The sequence below is a fragment of the Rhopilema esculentum genome, chromosome 3 (genome assembly GCF_057945365.1).
Source record: "Rhopilema esculentum isolate cy_ngs chromosome 3, ASM5794536v1, whole genome shotgun sequence".
Lineage (NCBI taxonomy): Eukaryota > Metazoa > Cnidaria > Scyphozoa > Rhizostomeae > Rhizostomatidae > Rhopilema > Rhopilema esculentum.
Window position 1 is genome coordinate 3,928,912 of NC_142817.1, and position 17,348 is coordinate 3,946,259.

The 17,348-nt window shown below is 32.7% G+C and overlaps 1 protein-coding gene across 1 annotated transcript; it reads right to left on the reverse strand.

Moving 5' to 3' along the window:
- Positions 1-3,366: 3,366 nt before the first annotated feature.
- Positions 3,367-17,348, reverse strand: LOC135692706 (ceramide kinase). The gene is made up of 12 exons (XM_065210957.2): positions 17,196-17,348; positions 16,705-17,023; positions 13,957-14,199; positions 13,349-13,477; positions 12,304-12,367; positions 11,376-11,500; positions 9,790-9,864; positions 8,701-8,878; positions 7,976-8,050; positions 6,582-6,828; positions 5,795-6,021; positions 3,367-5,184 (listed from the first exon to the last, which is right to left on the reverse strand). Exons 2-12 carry the CDS (start codon positions 16,832-16,834, stop codon positions 5,082-5,084), a joined length of 1,596 nt encoding a protein of 531 aa, XP_065067029.2. The 5' UTR covers positions 16,835-17,023; positions 17,196-17,348; the 3' UTR covers positions 3,367-5,081.

Genomic DNA, 17,348 nt, shown 5'->3' on the forward strand with positions numbered 1-17,348 from the left:
CTTTCCTGAAAAAAGTAAGGTTATAGCCTGATAAAATTGATCAATTTTGCCGGAGATTTCCATTTCTAAAAACATTTTTACCTTGAGATTGCTAATCGAAAAAAGAAGGAATTAAATTACCCCCTTTAAGAAAATTAATTATTTGAAAAATCACAACTTTCAAAACTGGTATTTTTTCTTCAAAAAAAGTAAGGTTATAGCCTTATAAAATTGATCAATTTGGCAGGAAATTTCCTTTTCTAAAAACATTTTTACCTTGTGATTCCTCATCGAAAAGAGAAGGAATTAAATTACCCCCTTTAAGAAAGTTAATTATTTGAAAAATCACAACTTTCAAAACTGGTATTTTTTCTTCAAAAAAAGTAAGGTTATAGCCTTATAAAATTGATCAATTTTGCTGGAAATTTCCTTTTCTAAAATAATTTTTACTTTGAGATTCCTAATCGAAAAAAGAAAGAATGAAATTACCCCCTTTAAGAAGGCTAATTACTTAGAAAATCACAACTTTCAAGACTGGTATTTTTTCTTTGAAAAATAGAAGGTTATAGCCTCATAAAATTGATCAATTTTGCAGGAAATTTTTTCTCTAAAAACATTTTCACTGTAAAATTCATGACCAAAAATACAAGAATTAAAATACCCCCTTTAAGAAAGTTAATTTTTTGGAAAATCACAACTTTCAAAACTGGTATTTTTTCTTCAAAAAAAGTAAGGTTGTAGCCTTATAAAATTGATCAATTTTGCAGGAAATTTTTTTCTCTAAAAACATTTTCACTGTAAAATTCATGACCAAAAATACAAGAATTAAAATACCCCCTTTAAGAAAGTCAATTAATTGGAAAATCACAACTTTCAAGACTGGTATTTTTTCTTCAAAAATATAAGGTTATAGCGTTGTAAAATTGATCAATTTTGCCGGAAATTTTCTTTTCTAAAAACATTTTTACTTTGAGATTCCTAATCGAAAAAAGAAGGAATTAAATTACCCCCTTTAAGAAGGCTAATTACTTAGAAAATCACAACTTTCAAAACTAGTATTCTTTCCTGAAAAAAGTAAGGTTATAGCCTGATAAAATTGATCAATTTTGCCGGAGATTTCCTTTTCTAAAAACATTTTTACCTTGAGATTCCTAATCGAAAAAAGAAGGAATTAAATTACCCACTTTAAGAAAGTTAATTTTTTGAAAAATCACAACTTTCAAGACTGGTATTTTTTTTTAAAAAGGTAAGGTCTTATAAAGTAAGGTAAAGTAAGGCCTTATAAACTTGATCAATTTTGCCGAAAATTTTCTCTTCTAAAAACCTTTTTACCTTGAGATTCCTAACCGAAAAAGGAAGGAATTAAATTACCCCTTTTAAGAAAGTAAATTATTTTGAAAATCACAACTTTCAAGACTGGCATTTTTTCTTTAAAAGAAGTAAGGTTATAGCGTTAAAAGATTGATCAATATTTCCGGAAATTTTCTGTTCTAAACACATGTATATTTTGAGATTCAAGAACGAAAAAAGCAAGAGTTTAAAACCCCTTTAAGAATGTTAATTATTTGAATTATCACAACTTTCGAGACTGGTGTTTTTTCATTGAAAAACGTAAGGTTATAGCCTTATAAAATTGATCAATTTTTTTGGAAATTTTCTCTTCTAAACCCCTGTTACCTTGAGATTCATTACCAAGAAAAAAAATGTTCTTGTAAAAAGAGATGGCTTTGCCTTCGTATTATTGGAGCAGGGAAGAAATGAATTGACTCCGTGAAAAAAGAGCAATTTTTGATAGCATCACAATATTCTAGACTTCTCGACTTTCTTAAAAAGTAAGGCTGTAGGAAGAGAAATCTAGTCAATTATTTCCAGAATTTATTTCTTTAAAAACAGATGGCTTTGCCTTCGTATGATTGGAGCAGGCAAGAAATGAATTGACTCCGTGAAAAAAAGAGCAATTTTTGATAGCATCACAATATTCTAGACTTCTCGACTTTCTTAAAAAGTAAGGCTGTAGGCATAGAAATCTATTCAATTTTTTTCCGAAATTTTTTCCCTAAAAACAGGTTTATTTCTCTTCATCTGTACTTTCAAACTATTTCCAAAGAAACAAATTATTCTAAATACGTTTCTCGATAGATCCTAAAAACCTCTCTATCTCTGTGTCCGTCATTTGATTATAGTTACTTTTTTAGCTTTGTCGAATAAGCCTGATTTTGTTGAAATTGCCGCGACTTTGAAGGCCTATTTATATTAGCAAATAGATCCTACCTTTCAGCTTATACGCTGGCAGGTAGGATGAAATCATCGCATGTTTCTACCCCAACCTCCCAGCTTCCGTTTTCTTTGTTATCCCACCTTGCAGCTATGCTTTTTGACTGCAAATTGCTTTATTTTTCTCATGGAATGCGAACACACTCGCATAAGTAAGAATTTTATCTCACCTTCCTTGCAGTTTTGCGTTCTAGCCTTCCTAAGAGGTGAAATCTGGCAAGCTGACAGCATGATATCATTTGCCCTGAAGAGAGCGTTTCTCATATAAAGACAAGATTAAAATTACACAGGCCCTTAGTCTTAAAAGGTGCTGCACCTCCGAAACCCCTGCACCCTCTAAGTTGGGGGCCTGAATAGACTGAACATAATTACAAGACGCATTTTAGCGCCAATGATTGCGTTGATTAAAACTTTGATGCATTTATGAAATTCGTTTCATATGAAATGAACTTAAGGTCATTTTGCTGAACAAGTTTAGTAGTGAATTAATAAACTTGTAATTGTAGTAATATTTAGTAGTTAATAGTAGTTAATAGTAAAACTTGGGGGTCGTACGGACCATCTCCCTGACTCTGGCAAGGCAACGGTGCTGACTTTGTAATCATCAGAGAGCTCAGACAATAAAAATATGCTTTATCTTTAAAAGTCCCTTGCATGTGATAACATCTGTTAACATTGGCAGTCTATAGCCGACTCGTTTCCACCAATAAAAAATGACTGTAAGAGCATCCCTATATTTTAAAATTCCTGCCTCACAGTGTCTCAGATGAATCCTTGACAAGCCCCAAGGCTAGCGCTCATCAACTGGTCGGATATAATAATATTTCAAGCAACCATTGATATCTTAAACTACATCCATGTACATACAGTTGATATTGATGCTAAGCCAGTCTTACAGTTTGGAGGATCCCAGCTATTCAAGGACTTAAAAGCTTTGAATGTTCAATTTGAGGACACCCCACTCCCTTAGCACCCACCTCTCACTATAGATTTATTGATTGCCTGTTTGAAACTCTTCGTACAGGTTCTTGAACCAGAGAATCCTTGAAAACTCGCGATTTCTTAGAAACTAGTGCTCTGTAGATTACGGATTTCTAAGGCAACAGTCACAGCAATGCAAAACAAACAATTGTTAATGATATTTTACTCACACTATACTCTGTAATATGAAAACAACATACACACTCGGTTCAACATCGTATCCGGCGATGATGATTATGGTTCACTAAACTCCAATCTTGCTATACATTCAAACTAAAAATATTTGTGAATAACACTAGAGGAAATATTCGTAAGCTGAGATGTACATTAAAACGACGGTATTGAAATTAATTTCGAATAGTGAATTCACCTTAGGCATTTTGATTTTATTCTTGGTTAAGCTTGCATTTAATAAAATGTGTATTGTGAATAACACTAGAGGAAATATTCGTAAGCTGAGATGTACATTGAAACGACGATAGTGAAATTAATTTCGAATAGTGAATTCACCTGAGGCATTTTGATTTTATTCTTGGTTAAGCTTGCATTTAATAAAATGTGTATTGTGAATAACACTAGAGGAAATATTCGTAAGCTGAGATGTACATTAAAACGACGATAGTGAAATTAATTTCGAATAGTGAATTCACCTGAGGCATTTTGATTTTATTCTTGGTTAAGCTTCCATTTAATGAAATATATATATTGTGAATAACACTAGAGGAAATATTCGTAAGCTGAGATGTACATTAAAACGACGATATTTAAATTAATTTCGAATAGTGAATTCACCTGAGGCATTTTGATTTTATTCTTGGTTAAGCTTCCATTTAATGAAATATATATATTGTGAATAACACTAGAGGAAATATTCGTAAGCTGAGATGTACATTAAAACGACGATATTTAAATTGATTTTGAATAGTGAATTCACCTGAGGTTTTTTGACTTCATCCTTGGTTAAGTTTACATTTAATGAAATATGTATTGTGAATAACACTAGAGGAAATATTCGTAAGCTGAGATGTACATTAAAACGATGATATTTAAATTAATTTTGAATAGTGAATTCACCTGAGGTTTTTTGACTTCATCCTTGGTTAAGTTTACATTTAATGAAATATGTATTGTGAATAACACTAGAGGAAATATTCGTAAGCTGAGATGTACATTAAAACGACGATATTTAAATTAATTTCGAATAGTGAATTCACCTTAGGCATTTTGATTTTATTCTTGGTTAAGCTTGCATTTAATAAAATGTGTATTGTGAATAACACTAGAGGAAATATTCGTAAGCTGAGATGTACATTAAAACGACGATATTGAAATTAATTTCGAATAGTGAATTCACCTGAGGCATTTTGATTTTATTCTTGGTTAAGCTTCCATTTAATGAAATATATATATTGTGAATAACACTAGAGGAAATATTCGTAAGCTGAGATGTACATTAAAACGACGATATTTAAATTAATTTCGAATAGTGAATTCACCTGAGGCATTTTGATTTTATTCTTGGTTAAGCTTCCATTTAATGAAATATATATATTGTGAATAACACTAGAGGAAATATTCGTAAGCTGAGATGTACATTAAAACGACGATATTTAAATTAATTTCGAATAGTGAATTCACCTGAGGCATTTTGATTTTATTCTTGGTTAAGCTTCCATTTAATGAAATATATATATTGTGAATAACACTAGAGGAAATATTCGTAAGCTGAGATGTACATTAAAACGACGATATTTAAATTAATTTTGAATAATCAATTCACCTGAGGTGTTTTGTCGCTTGTCGTTGGGAAACATTTGTCCTATTAAGTCTAAAACTTGACTCGTTTATCAAGATTCAACAAGGCTCGTTGTTCTGCACGACCTACAGGTGACAGTTTCTTCAATCTCTTCTATTCCTCTTGCAAATATTGTAACAAGTTTACGATGACTCCTAAAAAAGGTAAAAAGAATAAGATAGAACTGAGTTGAGCTTTTAAGTTAATTATCTGGGTCAACATAGGCTAATTTAATAGTCATGTTTGGATTGAACTTGGCGCTCTAAGTCTGAGCATATGCATAAAATACTTTCTAAAAGCTTCAAACAAAGGTTTGAAGGAAAAATCGTAAAATTCCACATTTAGCAAAAACACATAGTGAAGGATTCTAAATAACCAGGACAAAATCTATTTAAAGACGTCAAAATTGATGGTTTTTGGTTTCATCAAATAAAACCAATCATAATATATCATGCGTTGGAAGCCAAGCTATAATAAATTGTTATATAGAATGAGGAAAAATGGAATTTCCGTCGTTTGTTTGACCATATTTCTAATAAAATTAAAAACAGAATTATAACAGTATTTTCGCAGGTATGAATATACATTGCGACTCTTTTCAAGAACCGTGGCCGCCGCCTAGAACACAAAATCTGCAGCTGTAAAATTCTACAAGTATTCAAAATCTTAGCAAAGTCCAAGACTGTGTAAGGCAAAAAGTGAAATATAAAATACAATTTCAACGCACAAAATGACAATAAATTCTCTCCTTAAGGAAGCTCTTACTTTACATGGAGATTTGCTTGTTCAACAAGTTCCCCATCGATGTTCCATACACTCTCTCTGTTTCTGCTATTTCTGCTCTCAGCAGAACCAGACGTGCTTTGCACCAGTTCGCCATTTTGGTTGTCAGACAAATCTTGACTGAAGTTCGCCAAATCGTCCGATACAGAATTAACTGGCCTAAACTTGAATTCTTTAACTCTAAAAACGTCTATAAAATCAAATCCAAACTGGAAAAAAGAATACATAATTCTAATTAAAAATATGCCTTGAAGGACGTAAAAATAAGAGCATGAGACAATACATGGCAAAAGTTGATCAATAGTCAGAAAAAGAAATTTGTTGAGTGGCTAGACGTACAATTTTTATGATCAAGACTGAATGATAAATCACAAAATATAATTTGGAATTTCATTAAAAATAAGTCCCAAATTAAGCCATAAAATAGCAATCACTTTACTAAAGCAAAATAAAAATCTTCATTTGAGGGAGAAAAATAGTTGGACTTTGTAAACCGTCGGTGCCTAAGGGAGAGAGAGGGAGAGAGAGGGAGAGAGAAAGAGAGGGAAAGAGAGGGAAAGAGAGAGAAAGAGAGAGAAAGAGAGAGAAAGAGAGAGAAAGAGAGAGAAAGAGAGAGAAAGAGAGAGAAAGAGAGAGAGAGAGAAAAAGATATATACATATATTATATATATATATATATATATATATATATATATATATATATATATATATATATATATATATATATATATACGGTTAATTTTTGCTAACGGGAACGTAGCTAACCCACCAGATCACCTCTGTTTGCAATCCTTAGCATATGTCTTAAATACTGCATTCTTGAAGTCTTTCTAATAAGAATGAGATCGAATAAACCATCTCCTAAGTGAGCGTAGGGAGATATTCCATCAAGACTTTTTGCACATCTGCAGGTTATGTTTGCTCCTATTACGCTGATAAACTGTCCTTTAACAGTCTTCCATGAATTCGGACTTGAATCTGTTTTATTCACATCTTTTTCGGCACACCTGGTGCACCTAAAAAAGAAAAAATACCCATTTTTTTTATCATGGAAATTCAAAAAGTGGTAGATAGGCATATCGACGATCAATAACATCAAACGTTGCTAATCCAAGCATACCCTGGGTACCCAATACACGTCGCTTAAATTTCAGCCTTATCAAGCAATTTACCATTAACCTCTGTCCTCCTTCCGTTCCACCCCATTAACTTCAGTCATTCTTCCGTTGCACCAATATCTCCCTTCTCAGTACCTTGTCTTTCCCACCCTTCTCTTCCCCCCTTCCTTCCTTTTCTATGCCCTCTTCTACAGACACTTCTCAGTGACCCCACAACCCTGCCATCTCTTCATCCATCCTTTCTCTACATCATTCTCCAAATCCACCTTTTGCCAAACCGTTCTCCTCCTCACGTCCTCCTCCACTCTCTTAATAACAGAGCAGAGCACAGAGGCAATTACTTTATATTTCAGTTGCATGAACACTTTATGTCTCCATTTTCAAAAACCCGAAACTTCTGGCTTCAGGATCTTTTCAAATATAACTACCTATGCTTTGCATAAGAATCACCAAAAAAGGTTAACCAATAATTTGGTCGAATGAAATAAGCTCAGTTTAATCATGACTTAACTGTTTTGAAAATATTTTGAAATGATACCTAGCGATAGTATTACGTGGTAGTGATTGACAAAAGCAAAAATGAATATTCCAAACACAACGTTTTTTTATCAAAAAAGACAGTAATTGTATATTGCAATGATAAAAATACAATTAATGCTCATGGGAAAAATACTAGAAAGGACAAACATCTAGTCAAGTTGCCTCAAGTGAAAACAGAATTTGGACGCAAAGGTTTTTACTATCAGGCAGGAAAGGAATTTAATGACTTTGCCAGAAAGTCATTAAAGTGCCAGAAAGATTGAATCTAGAACTATTTTTAGACGATTTTTAGAAACTCATTTTATTTGATGTAAAATTATTTTATCTTTAGATTGGACTGTATTGAACTCTTGTAATCAGTTTTTAGATCCTTTACCATGAATTTATTAAGTATCAGAACCTAATGATAACAGTATATATTATACTGATAGGTTATCCTGTTAAAACATTCGATTATTATTATCATTATTATTATTATTATTATAGATACTAATGAAAACCATACCCGGCTAAACATCGTTGCCTCTTTAATGGATCTGCATCTTCTGCTGGCAGATAAGTAATTTCACCTCCATATGACCTATAAAAATTTAAAAATCTTATAGACTTTCACTACTAACCAATGGATCTATGAATAATATGTTAATTTTTTCTTCGAGCCGCGGAAAAGTATTTTTAATTTTCATTCATCTTAGAAAAAATATTGATTAGACAATTAATGTAAAAAGTTGACAGATCAAAGCCAGGCAATTTTCAGGTAACTAAACTGATTACATCCAGAGAAAATCATTAAAATGTTTCTCATAATGCTGGCAAGAAAGCCGAATCTGATATGTTTAGCAGATATATTTGTAGAATGACAACATATCTGTCCAATTTGTGAAAGATTTGCCTGTTTGTTTGAAAATTTTAAGGAACTTTTCATGTGGTAATTTGGCTTAAATTAACCCCCTTTGCTACAAAATCATTTCTCTACTGCAAAGCTAATTTGCAAGTTACCATACAGATATCAAGGTATTATCAGAATTGTAATACCCCATTGAGTTACAAAATTAGTACTAGAACCAATGTCCCCTACGCTACTTGAGTTACAAAATCAAAACTGGAACCCAAGCCCCTTATCCTCAAAAAATCTGAGATAGTTGAATTTATTGAAACATTCGATGAAGAACAATATTTGATCCTGAATTTAAAACATTAAGTATAAATATGACATGCTTATTGCATTACTTGTTTGCCATGAAACTCCGAAAGCCAGCAAGATCATATCTTCGTGGCCCCATCCACCGCAATTGCTCGCTATTTCTAATGACGTCACCAAAGAAACCATAACCCATTAGCGATATTGAGTATTTCAAGAATTTGTTTTCATGCCATACAGAGCACACGTCGAGAGATAACTGGTCACCTAGAGGCAAACAATTATTAGTCTATCAATTTTCGATAGCAATAAAAAACCATTTTTCCAAAGGTCTTTGCGAAAAGGTTCTTAAATAAAGTAATCACCCCAAAACTAGCGATATCTTGTTGTCATACGTTTTGAGTCAATGCCTCCACATATAAAAACTGACATATGACAAATGATTTTGAGCCAAAATTGGCTTTTTCCAGTTTTTTCTATTTTTTCTGCACCAGCTTTGGGCAAAACTTATCTTTCATTACACCTTGCTTGAATATTTTCCATTGATACGCCAACTTTTATACAGCATACACTTGATTCGTCCTTAATCATACAGTTACCATTTAGACAATATGGGACAGGTGAGTAGCGTTTCTACGCCAGGTTTACAATATTCTGTGCCACACATATATAGAGCTGTTACAACTTAATTTGCAGAACAAGACTGTCCCAAACCGTTACTCAAGGTTTCTCGCTCAATTTTACATAGCATGTTTGAATTGAATCATTCACAAGCGCATGGATAAGAACTTCATTTAAAGATCGATTGAGATTTGTATGTTGATAGTATAAGCTACAAGAAGCCATGGAATAGTCTGTAGATATACCACCCTATAGGGCGATTTTGGCCAGTCTCTAGCTTAAATAAGGATATTGCAGCCCTTCTCCCACATTGAAGCTTTAATGTCAACTTAAAGCAAAATTATTTGAAAGAAGAGAGGGGATACCATTGAAAGTTTCTAATTTCACATACCAATAATTTATTTTCGTAAGGAACAGCAAAAATAAGTTCCCATTGAGGAACTATAAAACTCAAGAGGTGTAAAGGTGACACTTGTAGTTTTGAGCTACATTAAAAGATGGCAAAAAGTCTAATGACGATTGAAGACTCAGTCACTAGTGCAGAAGTGTGTACTAACCTATAATTATTTGCAGTGCTGACGTTGTCGGGTCGTTGATACCAGAAGTGCAAAAGACAATAGTATCTGTCGAGCCTATAAACATTGAAATAATTATTAGCATGGATGAAAATCTTGTAATATTCAAACCGCTTTGTCAAAAAACCAAGCAAAGAAGAATGCTACAAATAATTTATACTCAAATTTTTTGTTAGAAATAATTTTTTGGGTTAAGGATTTGTACTACAGTCTGGGCACCCCTGTCCTAAAATATTTTGAGTATCCTCCCCTTCCCCCCTCTCCTCCTCGTAAGCCGCCAACATATGTTATGATAATCCAAAAAATTTTATGGACAAGGGCATTATTAAACAAGATAAGCTTGGATTGAAATCTCATATGCTTAGTATGAAGTATTTCGTTCAACCAACAAGAAACATTGTTTTCCATACATCTGTTGGCGGCTTTTTTCCAACATATAAAAATATTTTTGAAAATAATAAAAATTACTGTTTTAACAGTTTGTAATTAAATGCCATGAAAGGAGAGCTAAAAAAGGCTTTAGTGAAAAAAACAGGACGGTTTAAAGTTGCGACTCTGAGTTTCACGCTTAACACGGTGTTCAAACATCGGGCAATGCTAAAGAAAATTTATATTTAGACCTTCTGAGGACGGGAAAATGAGGGGTCAGAATTCTTACGATTGTGGGAAAGTGTTTTAGTATATATTACTTCTTTAGGATTTGACTGGGGGAAGACATTTCGGAACAAAAATACAAGTAGAATGCATGGAGCCACACAATCAAAGATACCAGACCTTGAAATTTGGAGGGAAATGCTTCTTTCCTCACCTTGAAGTCTCAACAGACTTCAAAAGACAGTAAAGATGTGAGCATTTTTGCGAAATAAATTCTAATAATAGACGAATAATAAAATGACAGCCCAAAATACTACACAATTCAAAAGTTCGATTAAAACTTGGTTCCTTAAAAACAAGTGCGGATGTTCTTTCTGCAGTAAGTAATCTGGATTCTGTAACCCTTGAAATTGGTTTTTGTTTGTCTTAATTAGTGTAGATTCACTTTTGTTAAAAAAATACTAAATTTAAACAATAAAGGTTTCGTTAGAAAAATTACAACCCACGATTTTCTTAATAGCGAAAATAAAATTGATTTAGAAATTCAAAATATTTAAAGAATATATTTTGAGACAAACTTTTTAAAAACTGCTAGTTCACTACACCATGCTGAGCTCCGTTTCCAAAATTTTTACCTTAAACTTTCGTGTCTATCTGACTTTGGAAAAATTTTTATTGTTGACTTTCATAACATGTTAAAAGAAATAATTCCTACCTTCTAAGTTTTTGCCTATCAAATACACTCAGCTATTGCAAAGGAGCAAAAAGAACGAAATAAAAAAAAGAATAGATAATTACAGATATCTTAAGTAAAATGCGCATTGTTTACGCAACTCAGGAATGATGGTAAAGAAACATCGTTCTGTTGTACTTGCAACCTGTCAATCACGATAAGGATAACTGGTTGCCACATAAGAGAAAGATCTTCAGGCCTAAATACTAATTTATACAAATAAAACAAATCAATAACTAACCAGCTGGTATAATACCAAGCTTTATAACTTGGTTAGTAACACTACTTTCAAATATTTGATTTCTGGCAGCAAGAACTCCATTAAGAATTTCACTAAACATTCCATCGCCACCAACAGCAATTATTCTACAATAAAACATCATATAATTGAGCAAATTGCCATGTGTACAGAAATAACAATTCACCAAAACAGAAATAGTTCGATTTCTCTCTTAGACTCTTCACTTATGGAAGAAGATAGTAGACTCGAGTTTGCCAAAGACAAAGGAACAAGTTTAATGGGCATTTTTCCCTCTCGTATTACTTATGATTCGCATTTCTTGATTGTAATTTTATATCTAACTTCGATTGTAATTTTACATGCTATGTTTTCGCTTTTTCACCTATTGAAATTTTTTGTCGTCATTTAGAATTATCTGCTCTTTTCGAAGTGATGCTAGCAAAAACAATTCAACAGTAGTAGAAAAAATTCAACTAAAATCACGCTTTTGAGAGTTCACTACCAAAATAGTAGCCCTAAAATCCATCAGCCCAAAGCTTTTTCTTTTATGAATAGCTAAACAACTAATCTCTAATTGACAAACTTCGTTATGGTCAACAATTTCTTCAAGTAGTTTTATAGTGTCATATTTTAAAAAATGGTCATTGAAATTCTCTCATGCAAAGAACTTTAAACACCTCTATAATATGTATGCAATACTATTCTTTCAACTCTAACAAACTTATTTTAAATGAATCTGAAACTATTCTAAACATTTTTTTAACACGGTTTGAATAAGAAATATTTTTTAATTTAAATTTTTTTTATTCAATTAATGAATCACATGATGAAAGGAGATTACAAATCAGAAAAAAGATATTTTGAATACAACTATGATAATGCATGAAAAGAAGCATAACTTCCTGTCATTAACAAAGTCATTACTTACCCATCATAGTCACTTAAATTTGTTGAAATTATGTAGCTTTGTGCATGATTTGCCCTTTCGGTAACTAAAACATAAGAAGTAGTAATAAGCAAAGGTTCTCAACTAGAAATGCTGATTCTCATTAAAATCAGATAAACAAATGCTCTGTGAGCAAATTTTCAGCTGAATGGTTTTAATTAACATTGTCAAGGAGAATTTCTAGTGAACAACATTAAACTGTTAACATGTCTTCCATTGTATCACTGTGATTAACACCTAGCACCGTATTTTTATCACCGGTAATGTAACCAAAATTACTTTTGTAGCGCTCCCTCGTTTTATGTGCATACTCCCTGTAACATATTTTCATCAAAATCAGATAAACAATGCTCTGTGAGCAACTTTTCAGCTGAATGGTTTTAATTAACATTGTCAAGGAGAATTTTTAGGGACCAACATTAAGCTGTAACCATGTCTTCCATTGTATCACTGTGATTAACACCTAGCACCGTATTTTTATCACTGGTAATGTAACCAAAATTACTTTTGTAGCGCTCCCTCGTTTTATGTGCATACTCCCTGTAACATATTTTCATCAAAATCAGATAAACAATGCTCTGTGAGCAACTTTTCAGCTGAATGGTTTTAATTAACATTGTCAAGGAGAATTTTTAGTGGCCAACATTAAGCTGTAACCATGTCTTCCATTGTATCACTGTGATTAACACCTAGCACTGTATTCTTATCCCCAGTAATTTAACCAAAAATATTTCGTAGTACTCTCTCGTTTTATGTGTATTCTCCCTGTAACATATCCAGTCAGTAAATTATTCAAATGCAACCCTAACATAGCATCATCGCTTGCAGGCTCTTTTTATTTCTGCACATTAAAGAAGGTCATAATCTACCACAACACTGACAAATAAAGAACTTATGTAGGAACAAACAAATAACAAAAAACATACATATAAGTTGTTAACAAAAAAGCTTTCAGTTCTAATGCATCATTTTGAATTTTAATTCTATCCTGAGTTCTAAAATAAAAATAAAAATCTAGAGTACTTACCAATGACATCTTGCTTGATGTTTGCTAATGTGAACAATGGCCTAACTCTTTCATTGAAGATTTTATTTGCCTGTTTTTTGCCTCCAACAGGGTTGATAAAAATCAACAGTTTTCTTGGCCTCTCAAAACCTAAAGAAGAAAATATTCATCCATGAAAGATACAGAAACTAAATGACTTTATTTCAATGTCCATTTATTAAGCAAGTGTGGTACTAATTATTGAAATGACAAAAAATGGCTACTTTCCTTTTTGACATTGACTGAATTTGAGCACATTTTAGTGGATAGCAAGCAAGTTCAATTGTACATCAGGCAGATCTATCAAACAAATACTTTTTCTGCTCTGATGAAGCCCTTTTTCCAGGGGCAAAATATTAAATATCTATAATCTAATTTTGCTTGTGTTGTTTATTCTTTGCCTGTTGCTATGTTCCTTAATTTCATAAAAAAACACTGGTTGATTCTCTAACATCATCTTTCAAATGAAAAGGCTCTACTGGTTTCTTTCATTGGTGTATGACTACAGACATGTACAAAATGTGACACACTCAGTTATCCCCAGACCTGTGTCAAACATCACATGAGTCAAAAAATTCAAGTCCACTCACTTCCAATGATTTTCCTCAAAATTTCAACCCATTTCTGACAGTCAGTGGAATCATTGCAATGAAACACAGTCTTTTTGCACTTCCACTTATGATTTTTGCATTTTGAAACATAGTGAATAGCAAAATTGCTTCTTGGGAACAATTCAATCTCATTGCTTTGAGAGTCTTTTTTATTTCTATCATGGGTATCTTCGTATGTTATAGCAACCAACTCCTCCAAGAGAACTTTGTGAAATGATTTATCTGCAATGTGAAATGAATAGGAAATGATTATGAAATTCAAAGAGTCAAAGTAAACATGCTTTCAACTTTGATTAGGACAACAACCTATCAAAACTAGTGATGTGAGCTGAGATTTCAGTGGAGGGAGGCTGCATTGAAAAGATTTATCCAGTTTTATATAAGCTCAGCATCAAATGCCATGATACTTAATGCAAGGCCATTATTTACTAGAACATGAGAGGAAATCTCCAGATAGACATTGCTTATTCTTCAACTTTTTTATCTGTGGCTAGACATTCTGATACTGACCAAATTAGAAGACAGTTTTTGATGCGTCTGTGACATTTTACTTGAGAAAAGAATGTAGCTAACCTCTCAGAAGTTCAGAAAATGTTGATTCTGACTGACTAAAATATTTCTACTCTTAAGAAACATGTACATTGCCTGCAAAATTTTCTTCCACTAAATTTAAAAAAGGATGAATACCTACATTTGGTCATGATAAAATTTTTTGCATCTAAAATTTTTGAGAGATGCATAGAACAACTAATAATTGAGGTCAAAAACCAAATCAAATCATTCGTTCAAAGTATTTTTGCACTTTTCAACCCAAATTTTGAACTCTACAGAAAGCAAAATTTCCAGATCAACTTTTCCTATTGGAGGTGGCCTTATGATTTCTGAATCTTATACTTATATTTATATATAAATATACTTTTAATTATACTCTATTCATAAGGTTATTTATACATAAACATACATATTTATACTTAAATATACTTTTTATTATAAATTGACAAAGTTTATCTAAGAAAATTTATCTGACAAAATTTTTGGTTGTTTATGCAGTCAATCTGTAGTATTTTTAATTATTTCTTCTTGAGAACATTAAAAGAGTTGACTTCACTTAGTTTTAGCTTTGCATGGACTTTATACACCAATTCGACTTACGACCTTGCTTTAGAAATTTCTCCAAACTTAATTATACGACTTTTCAAGCTCAGATATGGTTTCATCACCATAATTTTAGGCCGAATACAATTTTTTCATATTGTTTGAGCCTATATTTTAGATTTTACGGAGAAATTAAGTTTGAGAACCCCCTAGTTTCAGGGATAAACCCCCTAGCGAGGAGAAACTTTACCCCCCTAGTTGCCAATCACGGTCAAATCCCTTATAAAATTTTCATCTTTATGTCGTTATAAAATAAATTTTGTGAGCAATACCATTATGAAAACTTTGAAGTAGATTAAAATCATTGCTCTCAATCCAAATCTGAGGTCCACAATTTTGTACAAAAGAATTTGAAGAATTTTTCAACATGTAGCTGTAAGTCGAATTGGTGTATTCTAGCAATGTTTCTTGCTATCTAATGCACCTAAGACTGTAAGTGACTTGAAATTGCTAAATTTATCCTAAGCTGTGATCAAACATGAATACGAATAAATATGAATTAAGAACGTTTATGGAACAGAACAGGCCTAGTACAATGGTTAAAACAAAACTCAAATCAAAAGAGCATGGCTAGCAGGTTACATAAGTGTCCATTGTCCAATAAGCTTTAACAAAACATAACACATGACTACAGAGAGCCTTAGATAATAATAATAATAATATATTCTAACAGAAATAACAGTATGAATATAGTATGGAGAATCCATTAAAGTCTCCCAGACATGTCTGTTGGCCCCTTCCGGTTGTACCTTCCACGCACAAGACTTAAGACTATTAGTTTTGGTACATGTATGTTTTGAATTTGTTTAGCTGTTCCCAAAAAATAAGTTGAGCAAAACAAAGATAAATATTTCATCCAGTATCCTTAGATTCCCCTGAAAAGTACCAAATGATCACCACAGTTCCAAAGAGAATGAATTCCCTATTTTTATCAAAGTACAGGGGACGTTGGCTATTCCTGAACATATTCTTCATACATTTTCATTATTTTTATCTGCAAAGATTGGTTTTGAAGACTCAGTCCATTTTGTGTGTGAGTTGCTCCAACTTGACTTGACACCTCCTTAAAAATTTCTATTTTGGGAGCAGGAGTGGAACATTTTACAATTTCGAAATGCTTCCCTTTGGTAATTTTGAAATATGAAATAATCACAAGATATCGTCATGAAATATGAAATTATTTCATCCCCCCCCCCTGGTAGTGCCTCAAGGGTTAACCATAGGGCTGTAAAGAGCAAGACCTTTTCCCCCTACTAGCCATCACCCCCTCTCAAAGCTCCTGGTTAACAAAATGGAAGAAAATTTCAGTGAAAAAATACAAGAACTTGGGTTTCACAGACCTATAGTTTGGTCTATTGCAAATTGCAAACGGCATTTATTGTGTATGTAATGATACACGATAGACAAGAAGTAAAAAGACAAGTTCTGGGCATTATTTCCAATGACAGACACTATCTGGATGACTATCTGGATAATTTTCAAACATGATTGTGATGAGTGACGAGTTTATTTCTTTATAAATTACACTTAATGATGCTCTGTAAACATCCACTGCATGCACATATTACGTACCTGTTCCTTCATGTGTCGTACGCAATTCTCCATTACAGTCTGGGTACCAGATGATGTGCGTGTTTGTCAAAAGAACACGATAATCTTTATCATTGTAAACAAGAGTACAATTTAAGGCGATTGAGTCCATTTTTCGATACAGGCCTACTTGACAAGCAGGAATTTGAAACAGGCGAAATGAGTCACCTGACAGTGCTCACGTTATTCTTCTCCTTCGACATTTTTTCAGATGGAACTGAATTGGCGCTGAATTTCTGCAGGATTGAATTTTGAGCCACAAGGTTTCTTTTACACGGATTTTTTCTCGATTTCTAGCAACCTAAAAGGAGAAAAAATACTAAGTCAACCATGGCAAGTTTCCAAGCAAAAGAATCTTCGAGAAATATAGTGACCCCAAAAAATGGGCCTAAATGAACTTCAAAATGATTGAGTGCTGCAGTAAAAATTCAACGTATGAGAACAAAAGCAATGTCGAGAATACTACTGCTGACCTATATCCACAGGAGAGAAGATAAATCTGCAAATTTCTCCATCTAAGATTTTTCTTGGGCTAGAATCTGCTACAATTTTCGACGCACAACAAAGCAGCTGTTTAACCTGATCTTGTTTACATGTCAAAGGTGCTTGTACGAAAATGAGGTCGT